The 27,934-nt window shown below is 40.6% G+C and overlaps 1 protein-coding gene across 50 annotated transcripts in view; it reads left to right on the plus strand.

Moving 5' to 3' along the window:
* Positions 1–27,934, plus strand: part of LOC114645182 (NACHT, LRR and PYD domains-containing protein 3-like) — a 913,740-nt gene that overhangs the window by 586,563 nt on the left and 299,243 nt on the right. For 44 of the 50 annotated variants that reach the window (XR_007933951.1, XR_007933953.1, XR_007933955.1 and 41 more), the window contains one exon: positions 17,563–17,736. The exons of the other annotated variants lie outside the window; for them this stretch is intronic. Coding sequence is in view for 39 of the 44 variants with exons in the window: in XM_051921718.1 (XP_051777678.1) it covers positions 17,563–17,736 (174 nt within the window). In the remaining 5 variants the exon portion in view is untranslated. The remainder of the gene's footprint in view (positions 1–17,562; positions 17,737–27,934) is intronic. 50 annotated transcript variants of the gene reach the window in all.

A 27,934-nucleotide genomic window follows, 5' to 3' on the forward strand; every position in this document is an offset into this window, starting at 1 on the left:
TGTCATCTGTTGGCTCCTGTGGTATCCAGCAGGGCTGTAAAGGAAAACTCCATCGTCCATGATTCCCTGCTGGTATTCGGGGCACTTCCATGCCGCAGGGACAGCTCCATTTGGCGGCCTGGGGGTGTTGGCCGGGGTGACAGGCTGGCCATATCCCACACTGCAAATACCCCTTCATCATGCCAAGTGTGGTCAAGAATTGTGCTTGTCCAAGCCTCTCGAGGAGGTCGTCCACTCAAGGCATTGGATAAGCATCGAATTGGGAAACTTGATTAAGCCGATTGAAGTCATTGCAAAACCTCCAACTTCCATCAGGCTTAGAAACCAATACAATGGGACTGGACCAGGGACTATAACTTTCCTCCATCACACCTAGGTCCAGCATGCTTTTGATTTCAAGTTCCACCTCAACATTCTTTGCTTCGGGTAGTCGATAGGGACGTTCTCGAACAACAACCCCAGGTTCGGTCAAAATATCATGCGTAATCAGAGAGGTCCGTCCCGGTTTCTCACTCACAACCTCACGGACGGAGACGATAGCTGTTTCTAGCTCCCATCTCTGTCTGTAATTTAGCTCTATCCAGAAATTAAGAATTGTAGATTGAGTAAAGAATGAACGGGGCTGAGCGGAGAAGGGATCAGGATCCCTTTCCTTCCATGGCTTCAACAAGTTCACATGATATATCCGCTCCCTCGGTCGACGATTGGGCTGTTTCACCAAATAATCAACGAGTCCTTTTCACTCCTTAATTTTGTGTGGTCCTTGCCAGTGGGCAAGTAATTTGGAATGAGAGGTTGGAACTAAGACCATGACCCGATCCCCCGGTTAGAATTCTCGGAGGGTGGTGCCACGTTTATAATATCGGGCCTGTGCTGCTTGCTCTTTCTCCATGTGACTTTTTAAGATCGGCCGATATATTTTAACATATTGGTAGAGGGAAGAGCCTCTCCTTCCCATCCTTCTTTTAAAATATCCAGTATTCCCCTAGGTCAGGGGTGGGCAAACTTTTTGGCTCAGGGGCCACATTGACTTTTAAAATTTGACAGACGGGCCGGGCCAGCACTAGATGCATACATATGAAACATAAACATAAAAAAGGCATTACAGTGTTAATATTTACATTCACTTTTAGTGGGAACAGTGTTGTTGATCACCCTTTTTTGCCAGTGTATCGAAGTCTGGTGTTAGTTTTGTTGTGGCAATTCCCAGAACAGATCTGAGGTGTTCATCGCTCAACTGGGATCTGTGGGGTGCTTTGTTGGTGTTCATCACACTAAAAGTCTGTTCACACACATACATAGAGCCAAACAACACCAGCATCCTCTGTGCCATCTTCTGGATGTTTGGAAATTTGGCTGCGCTTAATGAAGCATAAAACTCATCCAATTTAAGAGAGTTGAACTTCTCCTTTAAGACGGTGTCACAATGGAGATCAATCAGTTCCAACTGCAACTCCTGTGGCGCTGTTTCAGGGTCCTGTGTGAAGGGACATGACACCAGCCTAAGTGACTTGTAAATTTTTCCAAAATCAGAGAACCGACAGCAGAATTCTCCATGCAGATCGTCCAATGATTTCCTGTATTTTTTCACAATTCGAGGGGCCTCTTTCAGCTTAGCCAATGTGGGGAAATGAGCGAATGAGTTGTTTGAGATTTGCTTTGAGAATAAAGCTAGCTTGCTTTTGAAGGCTCTGATGTTTGTGTACATTTCATGCTTAAACTGGTCTTTCCCTTGTAGCTTCACATTCAGATCATTCATGTGTGCCAGTATGTCCACAGCAAAAGCTAAATCACAAAGCCAATCTGTGTCACTCAGTTCAAGAAAATCATCAGCTTTCTCAAGCAGCTCCAAAAATGAGATAATCTCCTGTTTTGAGCCCCCACACTCGTCGACATACTTTCCCCAAACGTAACCAGCGGACATTGGAGTGGTAAAGCAACTCCTGGTCATCAGCGTCAATTTCTTCAAGAAACTTAATAAACTGATAATGCTGAAGTCCCCTCGCTCGAATAAAGTTAACGAGTTTTACAACTGGCTTCACTACATAGTCAAGCTGTAATACGGATTTACACAGTGCTTCCTGGTGGATTAGGCAGTGTAAGAAAATTATCTCTTCCTCAGGGTTGTCCTCCTTCACCCTCTCCTGGATTCTTTTGAGCAACCCAACGTTTTTTCCAGTCAGATTTTGCGATCCATCTGTGGTAACGTTGGCGAGCGTACTCCAAGGTAGCTTGTGCCTATTTATGACCCCCGACATGCTGTCATACAAGTTCTCTCCCTGCGTTTTCCCCTTTAGGGATTCCATGGCCAAAAACTCCTCCGTTATCTCAAAATTGTCATTAATCCCTCTGATAAAAATTAATAGCTGAGCAGTGTCCTTTATGTCATTACTTTCGTCCAGTGCCAAAGAACATAATGTAAATGACTCCACTTTTTTGTTTAACTTGCTAGCTAAGTCTTCGTCAATTAGCTCAACACGGTGAGTCACTGTCCTGCGTGATAAGCTAATTTTTTCAAATGTGTTTTTGCTCTCAGGACACAAGATACCTGCTGTCTCTACCATGCACTCTTTGAGAAACTCCCCGCCGGAGAAAGGCTTGCTGGTCTTTGCTAATTTGAATGCCAGCACATAACTTGCCTTTTTGCTAGATTCTTGGATGGCAGTTTGTCAGATAAAGGTGTTTTGCTGAGCCTGAAAACTAGCTGCCAGCCTCTGAGCGGTAGCCATCCGTTCTTGCTTTGACTGGTTGTTAGTGTAATTAGCATGCTTGGTGGAAAAGTGACGGCTGATGTTGAATTACTTTAAAACCACAATGGTTTCTTGGCAAATAAGACATACAGCCTTTGACTGGACTCCAGTGAAAAAGTATTTAGTTGTCCATTCCTTATTAAACACACGGCACTCACTGTCGACTTTTCTTTTCTTTGGCCCACTCATTGTTGCAGATGGGTTCAGAGCAGTAGCAGAGTAATAGCAGAGAGTAACCTGGGCTCCACAAAATCAAGTCAATGTATCACTGCGCCTAATGCGCCACCTGGTGGAACGCCAGGCATTACAGGACAAGGTCAAATGAATGCAGACATAATTATGATATGATTTGATTTGGGCAATTTTGTACCAATCTTCGGCGGGCCAGATTAAAAAGACCAACGGGCCAGATTTGGCCCGCGGGCCGTAGTTTGCTCACCCCTGCCCTAGGTTGTCGTCCATATAATAATTCAAACGCTTGTGGGACTTCCCGATATGCAAAGAGGATGAGGGGGTGGAGATGATCCCAGTTACTCCCATCTCCACTGACCACTTTGTGAAGCATTTGTTTGAGAGTCTGATCAAACCTCTCTACGAGATCGTCGGTTTGAGGATAATACACCGTAGTCATTAAGTGCTTTATTTTAAGTAATTTGGCAGTTTCCCTGAACGTTTCCGAGGTGAAAGGCATCCCTTGATCTGTAAGGATTTTGTTTAGGAATGCCAACACGCACGAATACCCCCACTAATTCCCTTGCAATTGCCTTAGATGCAGCTGAGCGCAACGGAACAGCCTCAGGATATCGAGTAGCATAATCCACAAGGACTAATACTGTATGTACATTGTTTCCGGTTGCTGCACTGTAGCAGACCTCTCAGTGCATCTCTCCGTGTTTTGTACCTGCTTTTTGTTCTTAAATTGTGTAAAATTGTTTTCTTTGGTTTTCTTTTACTAGTTTGCAAGTCGTTATTTCTATGAAATGCTTTATAACATTTGCAAAAGTTTCTTATTTTTGATCGTTATCGCCTTTGGAATCCAACGGGACACTAACACACTACCTGCGCAGGAAATCCCAGGTGTGTGGCTGGCGCTGTTCATTTACAGCCGGGATGCGCTGCTATCTATGAGACCAGCTACCAGTTACTCCCCGTGTACTATACCGGACGAATTAAAATCTTTGAAACCCAGAAAGCAAGGAAAAAGAGGTGGACTACGAGTACGTCTGAGACGGAGAAGTTTTAAAACACCTTTGCCAACCATCATCATGAGCAACGCACAGTCCTTGCGAAATAAACTGGACGAGCTGAGAGCATCTGCGCGATACCTCCACGAGTACCGTGAAAGCTGTCTGATGAGCTTTACGGAGACCTGCTTTAAGAATACAGACTCGGATACAGCAGTCGAAGTAGATGGATTTGTTTGCGTACGGCAAGACAGAAATCCAGCTTCTGGTAAGCAGACGGGTGGTGGGGTCTGCCTTTACATTAACAAAAGGTGGTGCAGGAATATCACTGAAAAAGAGCGCATCTGCACGCCAAATATTGAACTACTCACCGCCGGACTTCGCCCATACTGTCTACCATGGGAGTTTAATCAGTTATTTGTGACAATCGTTTACATTCTGCCTCATGCTGATGTGGGAGCTGCAGCTGAATCAATTCTTGAAACTGCTCATAAACTAGAAACCAAATCACCTGGTTCTTTCAAACTTGTGATGGGTGATTTTAATTTATGCAGTCTGGAGTCAGTATTACCAAATTACCATCAATATGTGAATATTAACACTAGAGGGGACAAAACTCTGGACAAGTGATATGGAAATGTCCCTAATGCCTACACATCACATCACAGAGCAGCCCTGGGTGCGTCTGACCACGTCGTTGTTCATCTACTTCCGAAGTACAAACAGAAACTGAAACAAGAAAAACCAGCCATACGAACAACACAAAACTGGTGCAAGGACAGTGTAGAGGAACTGCTGGAATGCTTCTCCAGTACAAACTGGGATGTGCTGACATCCTCACAGTCACTGAATGAGGCCACCTACACTATCAGTGAATATATGAAATTCTGTGAGTCTATGATCATTAAGGAAAAAACTGTCAAGGTGTACCCAACAGTAAGCCATGGATCACTAAAGAGGTTAAAGCATTACTATTGGAAAAGCAACATGCACATCAAGAAAACAAGATAGAAGACAAGCGAATTTTACAGCAAAGGATTAACAGGTTAATTAAACAAAATAAAAAGATGTATGGGGAAAAAAATCAAGAGGTGGTTCAAGGATAACAATCCAAAGCAGGTCTGGAAGGGACTAAAAACAATGACAGGACTGGGCCCTAAAAAGAATGTGGATTTTCCAGCTGACAAAGACCACAAGCTTTTAGCAGATGAACTGAATAACTTTTATGCCAGATTTGAAACAAGTGATTTCAGCACCCAAAATAAAGAAATAAAGGAGATGCTTTATAAAAACACCAGGAATTCTGCTGTGATGGGGTTCAGTTTAACTGAAGTGGAGAAAGGCTTGCGACAGGCAGTGGGACCAGACGGCAGATCAGGTCGGCTCTTAAAGTCTCGCTCTAAGAAGCTCTCTCCAGTTTTTCATTTGCTTTTTAACTGGTCTCTGACCAGTGGTATTGTACCTAATCTATGGAAACAATCAATCATCACCCCTGTATCTAAGGTTTCTAGGCCAAGCTGTTTAAATGACTACAGACCAGTGGCACTTACATCTATTCCAATGAAATGCTTTGAACACTTGGTGAAAGACATTTTAATGAAAGAGACAAAGTCTTTTCAAGACAACAATCAATTTGCTTATTGTGTAAACAGAAGTGTGGAAGATGTTCTGCTTGTTATCTTACATCAAATCTACACCTTTCTTGATCAGCCTGGTTCATATGTCAGAGCGCTACGTTTGGATTTTTCTTCAGCGTTCAGTACTATACAGCCTCATATACTGATTGAGAAATTAAACAGTATGAATGTAAACCCATTTATCACACTATGGATTCAGAACTTTCTTTTAAACCGTTCACAGACAGTAAAAGTTCAGGACACTTTTTCAATAGTCATTCATTCAAACACAGGAAGTCCGCAGGTGTGTGTCTTATCACCATTACTGTTTACTCTGTACACCAGTGACCTGAGACAGAATAATGACCACTGCTCCATTATCAAGTAAGCGGATGACACCATGATCATAGGACGCATATTTGAAAGCCACTATCTAAATCAAATGGCCTGGATGGTAAACTGGTGCAATAAAAACTCTCTCACTCTGAATGTAAAAAAGACCAAAGAAATGATATTTGATTTTAAGAGACAGAAATCTGTATGTTCACCTATTGTAGTTCTGGGAGAGGAGGTGGAAATAGTGAATGAATATAAATACTTAGGAACTTACCTAGATAACAGTCTTAACTGGAATACAAATACAAAATATTTTTTTCTAAATGCAACCAGCGCTTATTTCTCCTCCATAAACTCAAACTATTTAACCCTTTAACCGCCAACTCCCTAAATATTCCCCACGCCAGGCGAAATCTGAACAATTTTCGTTTTTTTACTTTTTTACATTTTTTTTACATTTTTTACATTTATTTAAGCAGTATTGACCACTAAAGGTTGTGCAAGTTCTAGAAATGGGCAAACACATAATAAAACACAAAATGTACCTTTTCTCAGGCTTCCATAACAATAAACTTTCATCAACTGTAACTGACGGTCCTGGCATGTAGGGCAACTGAAATGCTTCAAATAAATGGTCAATCAAAGGACGTAGCTTGAACAAGCGGTCGCGGTTTGGATCTTTCTTATCTGGCTCATTTCTGTTGTCATTCAAATGAAAGAATTTCAGCAGCAAAGAGAATCGGTTACGTGTCATGATACCTGCAAAAATAGGTGTTGCATACATAGGATCTGTAGACCAGTACATCTCAATATCTGGTTTACTGATTATTCCCATCAACATCAAAATCCCAATGAATTTTTTCATTTCGTTTTCATCAGTGTCTACCCAAGCACGAACACGGGAATGTGTAGGTAAATTGGGATTTTTCTCAATAAACTGTGCTGCATACAGATTTGTCTGATGAACAAAATGTCTGATCAAATCAGGTGACACAAACAGCTCATAAAACTGCTCAGCAGTGTAATTGTTTACATCAACAGTAAAGCCACACGTTGCCTCAAACGAATGCAGAAAAGGTAGTTCACCTCGGGCAGCAGTCCAGTTGAGATGCTGGGGATACACCCACTCAGCGCCATCATCCGATGCGCCGTCATTCACAGTATCATGCAGCGCACGTTGCTGATCATCATTGTCGCTAAAATCTTCTTCAGAACTGCTACAATCATGATCAGAATTATTGTCCAAAATCGCCTACAAAACCTCACTTGAAGTCAGTTTACGTTTTGCCATATTCACAGCTTTCACTTTCGAATCACATCACATGATCGGCCAATACAAGCGCAGAGTTGTCGAAATACAACGTAGTAATAATACCCATGCCAAACTGTCAGTTATACTACGTGCCAGGCATTCATATAACCATAGGCAAATGTGCCGGATAATTCCGGCAGTATGGCGTTAGCAATAAAACAACGATGCCGGATATATCCGGCAGAGGGCAGTTAAGTGGTTAAAGTAGACAAGGACCTCATGTTGTCCTTCTATCGCAGTCTGATCCAGTCTGTGATCACTTTCAGTTTCATTGCCTGGTTTAATAGTCTGACAAACCAAAACTCAAAAAAGCTCCAGCAGATTACGAAGTATGCAGCTAAAGTTATTGGGGCTGATGTAGATGATTTAACTGGTGTGTGTCAGATGGCAATGCTAAAGAAACTGGAAATTATCTCAACTGATGACAGACAGCCATTACATGGAGAAATAAAGTTCAGTAAATCAGGAAGGATAGTCGCTTTGAAAACCCACACAAATCGCTGCAGAAACTCCTTTCTTCCTTGTGCCATACGACTTTTCAATAAGAAATATCGGAGATAATGATTAAGGTTTTGATATAGATCCTGTAACCTTTTTTTTTTTTTGGTGTAAATATGTATTATCTAACTGCCTTACCTTAACCTTTCTTGTTTCTATTTCTGTATTATTTCATTCTGTCTGTTATTAGGTGCAACTGAGAAGACAAATTTCATGTTTTCTTGTGTAAACAAGACTAAATAAAGAAACCTTAACCTTATGTCCTCGGGCTGAGGGCTCCAGAGGTCCTACTATATCGACCACAATACGTTCAAAAGGGACATCAGTCAAGGGAAGGGGAACAAGAGGAGCGCGGTCGCTTCTAGGAATTTGCCGTAATTGACACTCGGGACAAGAGATACAAAAACGGAGAACCTCCTCATTAATTCCCGGCCAGTAAAATCGGAGCTTAATTCGCTCTAGTGTTTTTTTCGGTGCCCAAATGGCCTCCCAGGAGATGAGCATGCGCCAACTTACAGATCTGCCGCCGGTAGGTTCGTGGGATTAGCAACAGTTTTCTCACACACACCCCCCCCACCATGTTCTGCTATTCGATATAACAGATCATTTTCAATCACAAAGTGTGGCATGTGTTGATAAGTGCTTTGGCCATTGACAAGCATGAGTGCATTTTTCACAGATTTCAGGGACTCATCATTCCACTGCTCCCGTTTGAAAGAAGCCAGTGTTTCTTTAAACTGAAACTGCATTTCAGAGAGAGGATCCCGTCTGACCTCAAGGGGTGGAACATCATCCCAGCTCATTGAGGCACAAGCAGATAACGTACCTGCCCGCGACGGCCCAGGAATCTCCTCTCCCCTTTCTTGGGGATCCGTATCTCTCTCCGCCGGCTGATTACACGGCATGGAGACAGCTTGAGTCGGGTCATCCCCGTCTATAACTAGGCCTAAGCTTTGTTCAGGAGTAGTCAAAAGCATATCACATTTATTTTCAGACCATTCCTGCCCCAGAATCACTGGAAAAGGTGGCAAAGGGAGGACCGCAATGTGGATTTTTCTCAGTGATCCTCCCTGACAGACGAAACACCAGGTGGTTTTGTATTTTCGGATTTCTCCGTGTATACATTTAATACTGGTCTTTCCCTTTATCCACTGTCACAGTAGTACGTATCGGCAGTCAACAATGGAGATGTTGCTGCCTGAGTCAAAGAGGGTCTCGACTTTAAATCCATTCACGAATACAATGCCCGTATGAGATAGCGTCAGGGGGTTGGTAAGTGCACATAAACCGTCCCTTCCCCTCCACTTGCATTCCACCTCCTCTCCAGGCAGGTTGCGTGTCCGACGGCCTGGGAACTACAAAACAGGCTTTGGAGCACAGGGACTGGTTAAGTGGGACATAATCCCCATGGAATCCACTAGGGAACCGTTCTGCTCTCCCAGATTGTGAGGTTGATTTTATTTGTTCGAGGAGCCCAGGAACTCACATATGTTGCGGAATTTTCCCCAGACCGGCTGTGCTAAGTTAGTGGGGAGGCTCTTTAATAGTAAAAAGCAGGCCACCTGCTGCACTATTTGAAAAGTGTTCAGCTCAAAAGGCCTTAGCCATTGTGCCACCTGCTCTCACAGAGCCTCTGCCTGTTCTTGAAGTTTCTTTTGGGAGTTATACTCCCAAGTCATTAACTTTCTAGCCTTCTGGTCAGTGTACAACCCATTTTTCTCTGAGGTCTTAACCTCAACGGGCGGCTCAGCTCTCTCCTCCGAGAGAACATAATGAGCCGCCTTCATTTCATCCCCAGGGACCAGCCCATGTCTGTTAATCTCATCCATATTCCCCCTGTGGTTATATTTTAGCCCAGATTTATATGTAGGGAGCGAAGCCTGCTCTGAGTTTCAGCCGACCGCCAGACTAGCTCCCAACACAGAAATTCGGCCACGGTACTTTCCCACCTGGTTTTTTTTCAGGTCCTGTCCCATTTTCTTCAGGGTATACTGCATCCTGCTGGCTACGCCACTGTAACAAAATAGACTCCAGATAGTCACAAAGGTTTGGGGCAGCCACCCGTATAATTTGTTCCTGGCTGCAAAAGGTTTGAAAAAAGGTTGAGATGTTTACAAGACAGAGTCCAAAACAGAACTGCCCAAGTGGAGGTAAGATGGCGGTTTTAAAGGTAGGGACAGGAAATTAGGTCATCCAGCCCGGAACTAGAAGTGACATCCATGGGACCGGAAGTGACATCATCAGTGTTGCCGGATCCCGGTGGGATTTCCCTGGTCTGGCATAGTATTACCATTACTTAAGCACTTCAGCTGCCTCCTAATCGCACGCGTGTGACATTATATTGTATTCTTTTTGGTTTATTATTTCTTTACATGTGTATGCATTCTCCTTAATAATTAATATCTATTTTATTTTTTTGCTGTTTTATTCTCTTATTACTCTTTACAATTTTGTTATGATACCACTGTGTTTTATAAGTTATTCTAATTTCCTTTGTGTTCATTTCACTTATTCTGTCTGTCATTGAGTGACACAGTACCAGTGCTGGTGCCTTGCAGCGTGGAGATGACGGCTCAAGCCCAGTGCTCCCTGTGTGGAGCTCATGTGTCTTCCACAGTCAAAGAACATGAAGGTTATAGGACTTGGTGTCATTGAAGTAGACCTGTGTGTGTGTGTGTGTTCACCCTGTGATGTACTGGTGCCCTGCCCTGTCCAGGTGTTGATCCTGCTTTGTACCTAATGACTGATATGACAAACCTTGTCCGCTACGAGAGATAGACGTCTGAGGTGAAATCTGTTAGTAGCTGTGTTATAGTTTTTATTTATTTTTTAATAATTCCTAGGTGTCCCGTATTTACTCAACCCGGGGGGCGTTCAATTATAGAATATAAAAGCATATATAAGCATGAGTAGCAGGAGAAAGACTCCTAAAGAAATGGAAAAGACAGCTAAAGTGTCATCCAAATCTAAACAGACATCAAGTTCAAGCTCAAGGTACGTCCTGTCAGAGACTGACCTGGAATGGATAGGGGAAAGCACAGATTTCCCAGGACTTGACGTTGCTGCATCATTCCCAGCCGAGAGCGAAAGTGGGAGCGAATGTCAAGTGAATCAGGCCAGGAGAACTCGTCGATTCTAGAAGGCTCAGTAAAACTGAAAATGGCCTTACTTTCCGCATTGTCATCTATCCCTCGTGAGCCAATAACATCGGCTGCAACTGGGCTTGCTACTTGACCCGCAGAATTCGGGGAAGACCAAAATGATCTGTCCGAGCTGAAGACAATGATCAACAAAATGGCCATCGGTCAAAACATAATAGAGCTCAAGGATAATATAAAGAAGGATATAAATGATATAAGGAAAGAAATAAAGGACATACACAAGACTAACAAGAAGTTGCTTCAGGATATGAAAGACCAGGAAACTCATTTAAATAAACACTTTAAGGCAGCCATTAATGGTATGCTAGAAAAAAATGGAGGAAAAAATACAGGAAAATGCATCTAAATTTGAGAATAAACTTAGAGCAAACCCCTGTGACCCTGTTTTAGGTTATAATGAGTTGGACAATGACTGACTGATTGACTTGGAGCATTTGGTGCTCAGTTGGAAGACGTTAAGCAAACGTTCACGACTCGAAATAGCGGAACAACAGGCATCTAACCTGACAAAAAAGCAGCAGCTGCAAATTCCAAATGCAAAGTGCTTAGAGACAAACTCGCTGCACTGGAAGATGGATGCAGAAGGAATAATATCAGAATTGAAGGTCTTCTTGAGAATCGTGAAAGTCCAAACTCAGTGAAATACCTAGCTGAGCTATTCTCTAAAATAATTGGAGAGAACTTCAAATCAGACACCGAGATAGCAGCAGGTTACCACATACGTGGATTGAATATCTCAAAGCATAGGACTCTCATCGTGCGCTTTGAAAAATTACAGTTTAAATTACATACATACATTACTTCTCAGACAGAAACAAGAGATTATATTTGAAAATATCCACATTCGTATTTTCCCTGATTTCTCACCCCTAACAGCTACTAAAAGTGACACATTTTACAGCATTAAGCAGAAAGCCGAGATCAGATAGAGCCTCTTGTATCCTGCCAAACTGAAAGTGGACATTCAAGGCAAGTTCTAAGAGCTAAGAAAACTGATCTCGTCACTTTTTGAAAGACGATCGGGAGTCGCATCGTGTCTTTGCATGGCAAAGAAGATCTTACCAGCTGTAGGACCCATTCACAATGAAACTCATTCCATTATTATACATGCTATTTCATTATCTGCCATCTTTTATATTTTAATTACAATTATATGAATGTATGTATGTATTTGGAATTTTTTTCCTTCATAGTGGACTGTTAAACATCATACCCTTGGCGTATTGTATTAGGGCTTACTATCAAACATTAGTGCCAATGTAACAATAGGCTTCATGTCAATACCTCCTGGAAAAATTGGAAATTAAGGTCAAATCTGTCTTATGTAATAATGTACTACAGTCTTAAACTAAGACTACAGAATGTCAACAAAAGAATTTCAAAATATCTCTGGCCTCAGAATTAATTAGACTAAAAGTTTGCTCTTCCTATTGAACTCTCAAGCACACAATATTAGATTGGATATCTTCTCTTCTATCATCGCAGATCAGTTTAAATGCCGAGGGGTAAACAACAGAAGTAAACATAAAGCTCTTTATCAACAAAATTTCACCATCTGTATGGAAAAACTAAAGTAATATTGATAGTCCACCCTTCATCTCACTTTAGCTGGAAGAATTAACATTGTTAAGATGAATATCTTTCCTAAGCTTCTTTTTTTATTTGAATGCATTCCAATATACATCAATAAATCATTTTTAAAGAATTTAGATTCAGCTATAACCTCATTTATTTGGAATTCAAAATCCACTTATCAATAGAGCGACTCTACAAAGACCTAAGGCAGAAGGTGGCATGGCTCTACCTAACTTTCAATTTTATTACTGAGGAGAAAATTAAAAAACTATAAAAACCTGGACATGGACACAAATAGATGAACACACACAGGCTTGGTCCACAATAGAAATAAAATCCTGCTTCACTTCTTTATATTCCTTGCTTTGTACCCCAATAAGTACAAGTTATCACCAATATACTAACAACCCAATTGTGCTTCACTCACTCAGAATATGGAACCAATGTAGGAAGTACTTTTAAGATGAAGAAGCTGTCGCACTTCTGCACGATGACCACCTTCTTCCACCTTCTCTCAAATGTATGCAGTTTTTAATGTCTGGAAAACATTCAGGATAAAATCACTTAGAGATCTGCACATAGACAACGTCTTCAAATCCTATGAACAATTGCACTCCAAATTTAACTTTCCAGCAACACATTTCTTTCACTACCTTCAAATTAGAAACTTTGTTAAACAGAACCTGCCCAATTTTCCTCTGCTCCCACTTACTTCTAATCCGGAAAAAATATTGATCAGTCTTGATGACTCAGACAGCATTTCTTTAATATATAAAAATATTTTACAGTCCCTCCCTTCAAAGATCCCAGAGTACAGTAGGAAAAGGACCTCTCACTAAATATCTCAGGAAAGGAGTGGAAGGCAGCAATGCAGAGAATTCACTCAAGCTCCATATGTGCAAAGCATAAAATTATTAAACTCAAAATTATATATCAGTTGCATTTGTCTTGTTTAAAATTGTCTAAAAAGATCCATCCTGCGAACATTGCAATCAAGTTCCAGCCTCACTGGGTCACATGTTCTGGGCCTGCACCAAATGAACATCATTCTGAACCAAAATCTTTAAATGCCTTTCAGACAGCCTTGGTGTCACAGTCCCTCCTAACCACTAACAGCTGTGTTTGGTGGGCTCACACAGGGGCTTAAAGTGGAGAAGAACACACAAACTGTAATTGCCTTTACTACACTATTGGCACGCAGACTTATCTCGCTTAACTGGAAGAATCCTAACTCTCCTCTTTTAAGTCAGTGGGTAACTGATGTTACATATTGTTAGAAACTGGAAAAAAATCTAATTCTCACTTAGAGGATCTGCGCAGAACTCTTTTAAAAACCTGGCAGGATCTGATCAATAACATTTTAGAATAAGCATTTTAATTGAGGAAGCAGATTCTCTTCCCCATTTAATTCTATTTATTTACTTACTTATCTTTTCTACTATTAAAGTTTCACTGTGTTGTCCCAGTTCTCTTTCTCATGGTTTGACTTGACTTGAATCCAGTTTTGTAAAATTTGACTTGCTTGTATGGAAAGTTGTTTGATTTTAATAAATTCAATAAAATGATAAAAAAATAAAATCCTCAGCCACCTTGCCCAGGATAAGTGGGTTGAGAGAACAGACAGACAGACAGACAGATGGACAGATCTCTGATCTCACACTCATATGATTTGTGTTGTGTATGTCAGACTTATTACACATACATTTATGTTAACACACTTATAAATGTTTTTCTTCTTTTTTTTAGGTCTGTGTTTCTATTTGAGGTGTTGGTGCTCATGTTATATTCATACTTCTTGAATAGAAATCTATTTAATTTCATGTGAAGTACACAGGCCTGCTAATTTGTTTGCACTGCTTGTATTGTGACATTTAGCGGTAATTTGAGAATTGTTTTTCATTACATGCGTATTTGCACTTCATTTTTCTTCATCCTCGTAATAACATGGAGTTGATAGTTTAGAAATGTAATTATAAATGTAACAAATGTTTAAAAACTATGTATGATTTCTGTAAATTTAAGAAATAGCATTAAATTTGGTGTGAAACACATTATGACTTGTTTGGGACTTGACATTTAAGACTCGTAACTTGCCCTTCTTGACTTGAGACTTACTTGTTATTTGACAAACAGTGACTTGTCCCAAAATTCATAAAGAGTCATTCAGATGTCCTGCTGGATCCAGACCTTCAGAGAATTCCAGCTGGCACAGAGCTAAAGGGTGAGGGTATCACATTGGCGAGACCAATAAAATGTCCCCTGAGGGTCCGCTCACACATCTTTGAGGACTTTGCATTGATGTTACTCACCTGCTGAGCAGATCTGCTCTCCTTTGTCTAATTCACAGCAGCCATGTCCCTTTGTATTTGCACTAACACTCACTCCTGCACTCCCACAGGCCTCTCACCCGCTGTACACACAGGGGTCCCTGTTACAATAACGCTTTGTCTATGATGTGGTCATGAGACGTGTAATATTTAAATAGGTGTGGTGTGTTAATGTTGGATATTATAGCTAAGATGAAGCTTTTTAAGAGAATAAAACACGTAAATAAGAATGTGGAGCTCATAAGGAAAGGCTGACATGGTGTGTGATGGGCGCTCATTGCTGCCTTGTGACTCAGCTCAGAATAAGAAGGAGTGGAAAATGAATGTTTATTTCAATATTCATTTGAGTTAAACAAGCATAAGAAACTTCACTCAATCTAATAAACAAATTATTGACTGGTCAGCAGAGACACCCAGCATGATGGGAGGACATTAAGATTGGACTGTCCAGTGCTTCTTATTTTACTGCTCCATTTTACAATTTGTTTATTCTGTTTTTGTTTTTGATATTAAGATTTCCAAACCAGGTTAGCAGTTTATAAATACAAACAGACTCAATACAAGATTTATAAAAGAGTGTCACCATGGAAGGACTCACATTATAAAGACTTGGCTTCCTTAAACAGTTGAGCTGCTGCTGTCCCTTTGTGCCGATGGCTTCTGTGCTTAAAAGTCAGCTCTTAGTCTTTGATTGTCCTCAGATATTTATGATTGTCAATGATCTCCACTGCCTGCTCTTTGATGATTGTTTCTTGTTGGTGACTGGTGGTGCTTCTAAGTTTGATTATTAGTAGAAAAGACTCATCACACCAGTTCACAAAGTCATCTCCCACTGGACCAGGACTGGTTTCATTCACACTCAGTAGGCTAACAACAGAGAGTCATCAGTACATATTAATATGAACTTGTCCTCAAATTTACTGAGACCACCATTAGTGAAGAGGAATACAAAAGTGTTGAAATAACAGACATTAGGGGACCTGTGGATGAGGACAACATGTCAGACAGACAGCCATTGACTTTCACACTTCAGGTTTTGTCTCTTAAAAATTCAATCAGCCATCCTACCAAACTGAACTCAAAATTAAATTCTTTAATAATTTCCATTCAAGAAGGTGAGGCTGAATGGTGATAAAGGCTGAAGAGAAGTCAACAAACAGGAGCCTCACATGAGCCTTGGTGCTCTACAAGTGATTACAAGAGATGAAGTAAAGTGACATTAAAACATAAGACATTCGACAAGCGAGAGGTGACCATTCAGTCCAACAAGACTGTTTGTTTAGCTAAGCTCATGCAGATTCCTTCTTAAAGGTCATGTCTTGGTAGTTTGTTCAGAGTCTTTCTGCTTTCTTGCATCAATTTTGCACTTTCTGTTAATTGCCACTAATGTCCTTGAGTATGTGACTTACACTTAACTTGACAGAATTCTGCTAGATCTACTTTATCAATTCCTTTGAGGATTTTAAATACCTGGATGAGGTCCCCACACAATCTCCTCTGCTCAGACTAAGCAGGTTTACTTCTCTGAGTATGTCACAGTAGGACATGTCCTTACCACAATAACAACATTTATTTATAGAGCACCTTTTCACACAAATAATGGAGCTCAAAGTGCTTTACATGATGAAGAAAGAAAAAAAAGACAAAATAAATAACAATTAAAATTAGGGAACACTAATTAACATTAATAAAAGTAAGGTCTGAAGACCAGGGAGGACAGAAAAAACAAAAACTCCAGACAGCTGGAAAAAAAATAAAATCTCCAGGGGGTCCAAGGCCACGAGACCACCCAGCCCCCTCTAGGCATTCAACCTGACATAAATGACCTCAGTCAGTCCTCGTGGTATTCAGGGTTCACATGGAAGAACTTGATGATGATGGTCCCATAATGCACTTGGTTGCTCTCCTCTTCACATCTTCAAGTGCTGTTATGTCTTTCTTGTACTGAGGAGACCAGAACTGCACTCAGTACTCCAGATGTGCTCTCACTAGTGTATCATAAAGTAAGAGTATAATGTCCCTTAATTTAAATTCAATAGTTTTTATTATATAATCTCACATTTTATATTATCTATTAAATTGCTTCTGTACATTACTTAGACAATGAAAATGTTGTGTCAATATAAACCCCTAAATGCTCTTCAGTGGTCTCCTCCTGTAGCTCAGTGTCTCCCATTTTGTATTTATATTTGGCTGAACTGAATCACTCGGGTGAATAGAAGACGCATCGGGATGACAGCAAGTGAAGTGAAAAAGTATCACAAAATAATACAAACAAATAAAAGAGGAGACTCCATAACACTTCAGGGACACAAATATTCCTTTATTCGTGTTCAGAAAATGAACTCATGATATAAATAAATCAAAAAATGAAAAAAACTTTCAACAAACACGAAGACAAACAGACCTGCTGCTGGTCACCACTAGAGCTGCCAGTCCTGAGTGGTAAATGACAGACAAGAATTCCAGTTTGTCATCCTCACCCTGTGGTCACCTGTGACAAGTCCATCTGGTCACACGAGTGCAGGACACTGTCAGTATCATATCTGTGACGTTCTTATCCGGTGTTGATGTCCACATGTCAGTCTGAATGACTTGGCACCAGTCAGTCCAGCGTGAAGGCAGGAGACCCTGTCAGGTATATAGCGTCTTACTTTATAAGAATGGCAGTGGTCTCGTGTTCACACTGCACTTCAGTGAAAAGTCAGAATACAAGTGGCCATTGAACCTTTGTGTTGTTTGTCCTTCTGTCTGTCTGTCTGTCTCTCCTCAAGTCCTCACTTGTCTCTCTTTATCTCCACAGCCTGACATGGTGTGGTCTCACCTCCAGATGTTGCTCAGCTCTCTCCTCAGCTCTTTCTTCTCCACACTCACGACTGACTGAACTGAACCTGAGCTACAACAACATGGAGGATTCAGGAGTGGATCAGCTGTGTAGGGGGCTGAGGAGTGAAAACTGCAAATTGGAGAAACTGAAGTAAGTGAGCAACAAGTTTGTGTGTGTGTGAGTGTGTGTGTGTGTGTGTGTGTGTGGTCACCCTGTGATGGACTGGCGCCCTGTCCAGGTGTTGATCCTACTTTGTACACAATGACTGATATGACCAACCTTGTCTGCTATGGGAGATGGACGTCTGAGGCAGAATCCATTAGCAGTGGTGTTATTTTTTCGGTTTTTAAAAAAGTAATTCCTAGGTATCCCATATTTACTCAACCTGGGGAGCGTTCAATTATAGTATATACAAGCATAAATACAGTCATATGAAAAAGTTTGGGAACCCCTCTTAATTCTTTGGATTTTAGTTTATCATTGGCTGAACTTTCCAAGTAGCAACTTCCTTTTACTATAAGGCATGCCTTAAAGAATCAGTAGTATTTCAGCAGTGACATTAAGTTTATTGGATTAACAGAAAATATGCAATAAGCATCATAACAAAATTAGACAGGTGCATAAATGTGGGCACCCCAACAGAGATATGACATCAATTCTTAGTTGAGCCTCCTTTTTCAAATCTAACAGCCTCTCGACGCTGTCCTCCTATAGCCTTTAATGAGTGTCTGATTCTGGATAGAGGTCTTGTTGACCATTCTTCATACAAAATCTCTCCAGTTCAGTAACATTTGATGGCTGCCGAGCATGGACAGCCTGCTTCGAATCACCCCATAGATTTTCGATGATATTCAAGTCAGGGGACTGTGACGGCCATTTCAGAACATTGTACTTCTCCCTTTGCATGAATGCCTTTGTAGATTTCTTTCTCATCACCCTGCCATACAGATGTTCTTTGTGCAAATTGCGCTGAATTGTAAAATGATGTACAGATACACCATCTGCAGCCAGATGCTCCTGCAGGTCTTTGGAGGTGGTCTGTGGGTTGTCTGTCACCATTCTCACAATCCTGTTCATATGCCGCTCCTGTATTTATCTTGGCCTACCAGACCTGCTGGGTTTAACAGCAACTGTGCCTGTGGCCTTCCATTTCCTGATTCCATTCCTTACAGTTGAAACTGACAGTTTAAACCTCTGAAATGGTTTTTGTGGCCTTCCCCTAAACCATGAGACTAAACAATCTTTGTTTTCAGATCTTTGAAGAGTTGCTTTGAGGATCCCATGCTGTCTGTCACTCTTCAGAGGAGAGTCAAAGGGAAGGAAGCACAACTTGTAATTGACCACCTTAAATACCTTTATATTTCAGGATTGCCTATGAAGTTTAAGGCTTAATGAGCTCATCCAACCAAGTAATCAGCATTGAGCAGTGACAGGCACTCAAATCAGCAAAATGACAAGGGGACCGACATTTGTGCACAGATTTGATTTAATTTCATACAACTAAATACTGCTTCACTAAAAGTCTTTGTCCGGAAAACATCCCAGTAGTCAGATGGTCCTAGGAAATGAAAGACAGACCACTGTTATCTTTTTTGTTGAAAGGAGAATCAATTATTATGCAGGCTGAGAGGGGTTCCCAAACTTTTTCATATGACTGTAAGCATGAGTGGCAGGAAAAAGACTCTGAAAGAAATGGAAAAGACAGCTAAAGCTTCATCCAAATTTAAACAGACATCAGATTCAAGCTCAAGGTATGTCCTGTCGGAGACTGACCTGGAATGGATAGGGGAAAGCACAGATTTCCCAGGACTTGACGTTGCTGCATCATTCCCAGCAATTATTACAATTATATGAGTTTATGTGTGTATGTATGTGGAATTTTTTTCCTTCATAGTGGACTGTTCAACATCATACCCTTGGCTTATTGTATTAGAGCTTACTATCAAACGTTATCTGCTTATCCAGGTGTGCTGTTTAACATCATTCCCTGGGTTTACTCTCTCAAACTGTTTTAAGATGACATTTTATGTTTATAGTATTTGGACTGAACTGACAATAGATATCTTTATTTTAATCCTCATGTGCCGCTGCTGGGTGGCTTGTTTTGTTCTGGATATGCTCTGTCTCCAGGTAAAGAAAGAGAGCAAGCTGTTTGTTATCTATTCTTTTAATTCTTATAATTATAAGAGCCAACATAACAATAGGCTTCCTGTTAATAACTCCTGGAAAAATTGGAAATTAAGGTCAAAGCTGTCTTATGTAATAATGTACTACAGTCAACTAAGACTACAGAATCTCAACAAAAGAATTTCAAAAGATTTCAGGTCTCAGAATTAATTTGAATAAAAGTGTGCTCTTTCCAGTGAACTCTCCAGCACACAATATTAGATTGGACACCTTCACTTTTATCATCGCAGATCAGTTTAAATACCGAGGGGTAAACATCACAAGTAAACATAAAGCTCTTTATCAACACAATTTCACTGTCTGCTTGGATAAACTTAAGCAAGACTTACATTGACAGTCCACCCTTCATCTCACTTTATCTGGAAGAATTAACATTGTTAAGATTAATATCTTCCTAAACTTCTTTTTCTATTTCAAAGCATTCCAATATACATCAATAAATGTTTTTTTAAGAATTTAGATTCAATCATAACCTCATTTATTTGGAATTCAAAACATCCACGTATGTAAAGGGCGACACTACAAAGACCTAAGGCAGAAGGTGGCATGGCTCTAACTAACTTTCAATTTTATTACTGAGCAGCAAACATACAAACTATAAAAACGTGGACATGGACACAAATAGATGAACATACACAGGCTTGGTCTGCAATAGAAATAAAATCCTGCAGTACTTCATTATATTCCTTGCTTTGTACCCCAATAAGTACAAGTTATCGCTGATATACTAACAACCCAAATGTGCTCCACTCACTCAGAATATGGAACCAATGTAGGAAGCATTTTAAGATGGAGAAGATTTTATCTGTTGCACCTCTGCACGACGACCACCTTTTTCCACACTCTCAAACGTATGCAGTTTTTAATGGCTGGAAAACATTCAGGATTAAATCATTTAGAGATCTGCACATAGACAACGTCTTCACATCCTATGAACAATTACATTCCAAATTTAACTTTCCAACAACACATATCTTTCACTACCTTCAAATTAGAAACTTTGTTAAACAGAACCTGCCCAATTTTCCTCTCTTCCCACTTACTTCTAATCTGGAAAACATATTGATCAGTCTTGAGGACGCAGACAGCATTTCTTTAATATATAAAACCATTTTACAGTCCTTCCCTTTCAAAGATCCAAGACGACAATGGGAAAAGGATCTCTCACTCAACATCTCAGAAAATGGAGTGGAAAGTAGCAATGCAGAGAATTCACTCGAGCTCCATATGTGCAAAGCATAGAATTATTCAACTTAAAATTATATATCAATTGCATCTGTCTTGTTTAAAATTGTGTAAAAAGATCCAACCTGCGAACATTGCAATCGAGCTCCAGCCTCACTGGGTCACATCCTTTGGGCCTTCACAAAATTAATATCATTCTGGACCAAAACCTTTAAATGCCTATCAGACAGCCTTGGTGTCATAGTCCCTCCTAACACACTAACAGCTGTGTTTGGTGGGCTCACAGAGGGGCTTAAAGTGGAGAAGGACACACAAACTGTAATTGCCTTTACTTCACTATTGTCAAGTAGACTTATTTTGCTTAACTGGAAGAATCCTAACTCTCCTCTTTTCAGTCATTGGGTAACTGATGTTTTATATTATTAGAAACTGGAACAAATCTAATTCTCACTTAGAGGATCTGTGCAGAACTCTTTTAAAACCTGGCATGATCTGATCAATAACATTCTACAATAAGCATTTTATTTCAGGAAGCAGATTCTCTTCCCCTTTTAATTCTATTTATTTACTTACTTATCTTTTCTACTATTAAAGTTTCACTATGTTGTGATAGCTCTATTACTCATCGGTGAGGGCTGACTTGACTTGAACGTAGTTCTGTAAAATTTGACTTGCTTGTATGGAATGTTGTTTGATTTTAATAAATTCAATAAAATGATAAAAAAATAAAATCCTCAGCCGCCTTGCCCAGGATAAGCAGGTTGAGAGAACAGACAGACAGACAGACGGACAGATCTCTGATCTCACACTCATATGATTTGTGTTGTGTATGTCAGACTTATTACACATACATTTATGTTAACACACTTAGAGATTTTTTCTTCTTTTTCTTCTTTTTAGGTCTGTGTTTCTATTTGAATGTGTTGGTGCTCATGTTATATTCATACTTTTTGAACAGAAATCTATTTAATTTCATATGAAGTACACAGGCCTGCTAATTTGTTTGCACTGCTTGTATTGAGACATTTAGCAGCACTTTGAGAATTGTTTCTCATTACATGCGTATTTGCACTTTAATTTTCATCATCCTTGTAATAACATGGAGTTGATGGTTTGGAAATGTAATTATAAATGTAATAAATGTTTAAAAACTATTTATAATTCCTGTAAAATTAAGAAAGATCATTAAATTTGGTGTAAAACACATTATGACTTGTTTGGGACTTGACATTTAAGACTCGTAACTTGCCCTTCTTGACTTGAGACTTACTTGTTATTTGACAAACAGTGACTTGTCTCAAAATCCATAAAGAGTCGTTCAGACGTCCTGCTGGATCCACACCTTCAGAGAATTCCAGCTGGCACAGAGCTAAAGGGTGAGGGTATCACATTGGCGAGACCAATAAAGTGTCCCCTGAGGGTCCGCTCTCACATCTTTGAGGACTTTGCACTGATGTTACACACCTGCTGAGCAGATCTGCTCTCCTTTGTCCAATTCACAGCGGCCATGTCCCTTTGTATTTGCACTAACACTCACTCCTGCACTCCCACATGACTCTCACACGCTGTACACACAGGGGTCCCTGTTACAATAACGCTTTGTCTATGATGTAGTCATCAGACGTTGTAACAGTTGAGGTTGTTATCAACGTCTCAAACCCTCAGGTACCACGCCAAACACCAGGTAAAAGTCCAAGACTTTTTATTTTTATGATAATAATGTGCACTAAGCACCCTCCACTCCACACACTATACATACAACAATCAATAATCAATCATCCAACACTATAACCACTCCTACTCTCCCAGACACTTCGCCACCCTTCCTCCCAGCTCAGCTCAATGTCTGGGCTTTTCCAGAATCCTTTTATACCCCCTGACCCCGAGGTGGTTCCTGTCCAACAATCCACAAGTCCTCATTACTTCCGGGTCAGAGTAAAAGTCCTTTTCTTCAACCCGGAAGCACGTCGTTCCTTCTGGTCATGTGATCATGATGCACTTCCGGGTTATAGGGCACGTAAGAGTTTGATAGCCTCCCTACAGCAACTCCCGGTGGTCCCCAAGGTATCCAGCAGGGTTGTGCATAAAAACTACAAGGTCCATAAGGCCCTGCTGGAATTCGGGGAACCTCCATGCTGTTGGGAGGGCTCCACCTGGCGGCCTGGAGGTGTGGGCCGGAATATTTAGCTGGCCATCCATCACAAGGTGTAATATTTAAATAGGTGTGGTGTGTTAATGTTGGATGTTATAGCTAAGAGGAAGCTTTTTAAGAGAATAAAATACGTAAATAACAACGTGGAGCTCATAAGTAAAGGCTGACATGGTGTGTGATGGGCGCTCATTGCTGTCCTGTGACTCAGCTCAGAATAAGAAGGAGTGGAAAATTAATGTTTATTTCAATATTCATTTGAGTTAAACAAGCATTAGAAACTTCACTCAAACTAATAAACAAATTATTGACTGGTCAGCAGAGACACACAGCATGATGGGAGGTCATTAAGATTGGACTGTCCAGTGCTTCTTATTTTACTGCTCCATTTTACAATTTGTTTTTTCTGTTTTTGTTTTTGATATTAAGATTTCCAAACCAGGCTAGCAGTTTATAAATACAAACAGACTCAATACACGATTTATAAAAGTGTGTCACCATTGAAGGACTCACATTACAAAGACTCGGCTTCCTTAAACAGTGGAGCTGCTGCTGTCCCTTTGTGCCGATGGCTTCTGTGCTTCCCTTAAAAGTCAGCTGTGAGTCTTTGATTGTCCTCAGATATTTATGACTGTCAATGATCTCCACTGCCTGCTCTTTGGTGATTGTTTCTTGTTTGTGACTGGTGCTGCTTCTAAGTTTGATTATTAATAGAAAAGACTCATCCCACCAGTTCACAAAGTCATCTCCCACTGGACCAGGACTGGTTTCATTCACACTCAGTAGGCTAACAATCACTGAGTCATCAGCACATATTAAGATGAACCTGTCCTCAAATTTACTGAGACCACCATTAGTGTAGAGGAGAACAAAAGTGGAGAAAGAACAGACATGAGTGGACCTGTGGATGATGACAACATGTTAGACAGACAGCCATTGACTTTCACTCTTCAAGTCACGTCTCTTAAAAAGTCAATCAGCAATCCTACCAAACTGAAGTCGAAATTAAATTCTTTAATAGGTTTCTGTGCAAGAAGGTGAGGCTGAATGGTGTAAAAAGCTGAAGAGAAGTCAACAAACAGGAGCCTCACATGAGTCTTGGTGCTCTACAAGGGGTCATACAAGAGATGAAACAAAGTGACATAAGAACATAAGACATTTGACAAATGAGAGGAGACCATTCAGTCCATCAAGACTGTTTGTTTAGCTAAGCTCATGCAGATTCCTCTTAAAGAAAGCAGAAACCTTGATGACAACTTCATGTCTTGGTAGTTTGTTCAGAGTTCCACAACTGTTTTTGCTTTCTTGCTTCAATTTTAAATGCACTTTTCTGTTAATTGCCACTAATGTCCTTGAGTATGTGATTACAATTAACTTGACAGAATTCTCCTAGATCTACTTTATCAATTCTTTTGAGGATTTTAAATACCTGGATGAGGTCCCCACACAGTCTCCTCTGCTGATTTATTTCTCTGAGTCTGTCACAGTAGGACATGTCCATACCACAATAACAACATTTATTTATATAGCATAGTTTCATACAAATATTGGAGCTCAAAGTTCTTTACATGATGAAGAAAGAGAAAAAAGACAAAAGAATTAAAATTCTGATGGCCAGGGAGGACAGAAAAATTAAAAAACAACTCCAGACAGCTGGAAAAAAAATAAAATCTATAGGGTGTCCGAAGCCCCCTCTAGGCATTCTACCTAACATCAATGACCTCAGTCAGTCCTCGTGGTATTCAGGGTTCACATGGAAGAACTTGATGATGACGGTCCCATAATGCACTTGGTTGCTCTGCTCTTCATATCTTCAAGTGCTGTTATGTCTTTCTTGTACTGAGGAGACCAGAACTGCACTCAGTACTCCAGATGTGCTCTCACTAGTGTATCATAAAGTGAGTGTATAATGTCCCTTGATTTAAATTCAACACTTTTTATGATATATCCTCACATTTTAAATTATCTTTTTAATTGCTTCTGTACATTACTTAGTCAATGACAATGTTGTGTCAACATAAACCCCTAAATACTCTTCAGAGGTCTCCTCCTGTAGCTCAGTGTCTCCCATTTTGTATTTATATTTTGACTGAACTGAATCACTCAGGTGAATAGAAGACGCATCGGGACGACAGCAAGAAAAGTGAAAAAGTATCACGAAATAATACAAACAAATAAAAGAGGAGACTCCATAATATTTCAGGAACACATACTGTATATTCTTTTATTCCTGTTCAGGAAATGAACCGATTACTAAAATAAAAAACTTTGAGATAGGCAGAGACAAACAGACCTGCTGCTGGTCACCACTACAGCTGCCAGTCCTGAGTGGTAAATGACAGACCAGAATTCCAGTTTGTCATCTTCACCTCATGGTCACCTGTGACAAGTCCGTCTGGTCACCTGAGTGCAGGACGCTGTCAGTCTCATGTCTGTGACGTTCTTATCCAGAGTTGATGTCCACATGTCAGTCTGAATGACTTGGCACCAGTCAGTCCAGCATGAAGGCAGGAGACCCTGTCAGGTATATAGCGCCTTACTTTATAAGAATGGCAGTGGTCTCGTGTTCACACTGCACTTCAGTGAAAAGTCAGAATACAAGTGGCCATTGAACCTTTGTGTTGTTTGTCCTTCTGTCTGTCTGTCTGTCTCTCCTCATGTCATCACTTCTCTCTCTTCTTCTCCACAGCCTGTCTCATTGTCGTCTCACCTCCAGATGTTGCTCAGCTCTCTCCTCAGCTCTTTCTGCTCCACACTCACGACTGACTGAACTGGACCTGATTTACAACAACATGGAGGATTCAGGAGTGGATCAGCTGTGTGAGGGGCTGAAGAATGAAAACTGTGAATTAGTGAAACTGAAGTAAGTGAACAACAAGTCAGTGCGTGTGTGTGTGTGTGTGTGTGTGTGCGTGTGTGTGTGTGTGTGTGTGTCTTGGTGTGTGTGTGTGTGTGTGTGTGTGTGTGTGGTCACCCTGTGATGGACTGGCGCCCTGTCCAGGTGTTGATCCTACTTTGTACCCAATGACTGATATGACAAACCTTGTCTGCTATGGGAGATGGACGTCTGAGGCAGAATCCATTAGCAGTGGTGTTATTTTTTCGATTTAAAAAAAAGTAATTCCTAGGTATCCCATATTTACTCAACCCGGGGAGCGTTCAATTATAGTATATACAAGCATATATACAGTCATATGAAAAAGTTTGGGAACGCCTTTTAATTCTTTGGATTTTAGTTTATCATTGGCTGAACTTTCAAAGTATCAACTTCCTTTTAATATATGACATGCCTTAAAGAAACAGTAGTATTTCAGCAGTGACATTAAGTTTATTGGATTAACAGAAAATATGCAATATGCATCATAACAAAATTAGACAGGTGCATAAATGTGGGCACCCCAACAGAGATATGATACCAATACTTAGTTGAGCCTCCTTTTCAAATCTAACAGCCTCTCGACGCTGTCCTCCTATAGCCTTTGATGAGTGTCTGATTCTGGATGGAGGTCTTGTTGACCATTCTTCCATACAAAATCTCTCCAGTTCAGTTACATTTGATGGCTGCCGAGCATGGACAGCCTGCTTCGAATCACCCCATAGATTTTCGATGATATTCAAGTCAGGGGACTGTGACGGCCATTTCAGAACATTGTACTTCTCCCTTTGCATGAATGCCTTTGTAGATTTCTTTCTCATCACCCTGCTATACAGATGTTCTTTGTGCAAATTGCGCTGAATTGTAAAATGATGTACAGATACACCACCTGCAGCCAGATGCTCCTGCAGGTTTTTGGAGGTGATCTATGGGTTGTCTGTCACCATTCTCACAATCCTGTTCATATGCCGCTCCTGTATTTATCTTGGCCTACCAGACCGGCTGGGTTTAACATTAACTGTGCCTGTGGCCTTCCATTTCCTGATTCCATTCCTTACAATTGAAACTGACAGTTTAAACCTCTGAAATGGTTTTTGTGGCCTTCCCCTAAACCATGAGACTAAACAATCTTTGTTTTCAGATCTTTTGAGAGTTGCTTTGAGGATCCCATGCTGTCTGTCACTCTTCAGAGGAGAGTCAAAGCGAAGGAAGCACAACTTGCAATTGCCCACCTTAAATACCTTTATATTTCAGGATTGCCTATGAAGTTTAAGGCTTAATGAGCTCATCAAACCAAGTAATCAGCATTGAGCAGTGACAGGCATTCAAATCAGCAAAATGACAAGGGGACCCACATTTGCGCACAGATTTGATTTAATTTCATACAACTAAATACTGCTTCACTAAAACTCTTTGTTCGGAAAACATCCCAGTAGTCAGATGGTCCTAGGAAGAGAAAGACAGACCACTGTTATCTTTTTTGTTGAAAGGAGAGTCGATTATTATGCAGGCTGAGAGGGCTTCCCAAGCTTTTTCATATGACTGTAAGCATGAGTGGCAGGAAAAAGACTCTGAAAGAAATGGAAAAGACAGCTAAAGCTTCATCCAAATTTAAACAGACATCAGATTCAAGCTCAAGGTACGTCCTGTCAGAGACTGACCTGGAATGGATAGGGGAAAGCACAGATTTCCCAGGACTTGACGTTGCTGCATCATTCCCAGCCACGAGCGAAAGTGGCAGCGAATGTCAAGTGAATCGGGACAGGAGAACTTGTCGATTCTAGAAGGCTCAGTAAAACTGAAAATGGCCTTACTTTCTGCGTTGTCATCTATCCCTCGTGAGCCAATAACATTGGCTGCAACTGGGCTTGCTACTTCACCCGCAGAATTCGGGGAAGACCAAAACGATTTGTCCGAGGTGAAGGCAATGATCAACAAAATGACCACCGCTC

This window comes from Erpetoichthys calabaricus (assembly GCF_900747795.2).
Source record: "Erpetoichthys calabaricus chromosome 1 unlocalized genomic scaffold, fErpCal1.3 SUPER_1_unloc_22, whole genome shotgun sequence".
Classification (NCBI taxonomy): domain Eukaryota; kingdom Metazoa; phylum Chordata; class Cladistia; order Polypteriformes; family Polypteridae; genus Erpetoichthys; species Erpetoichthys calabaricus.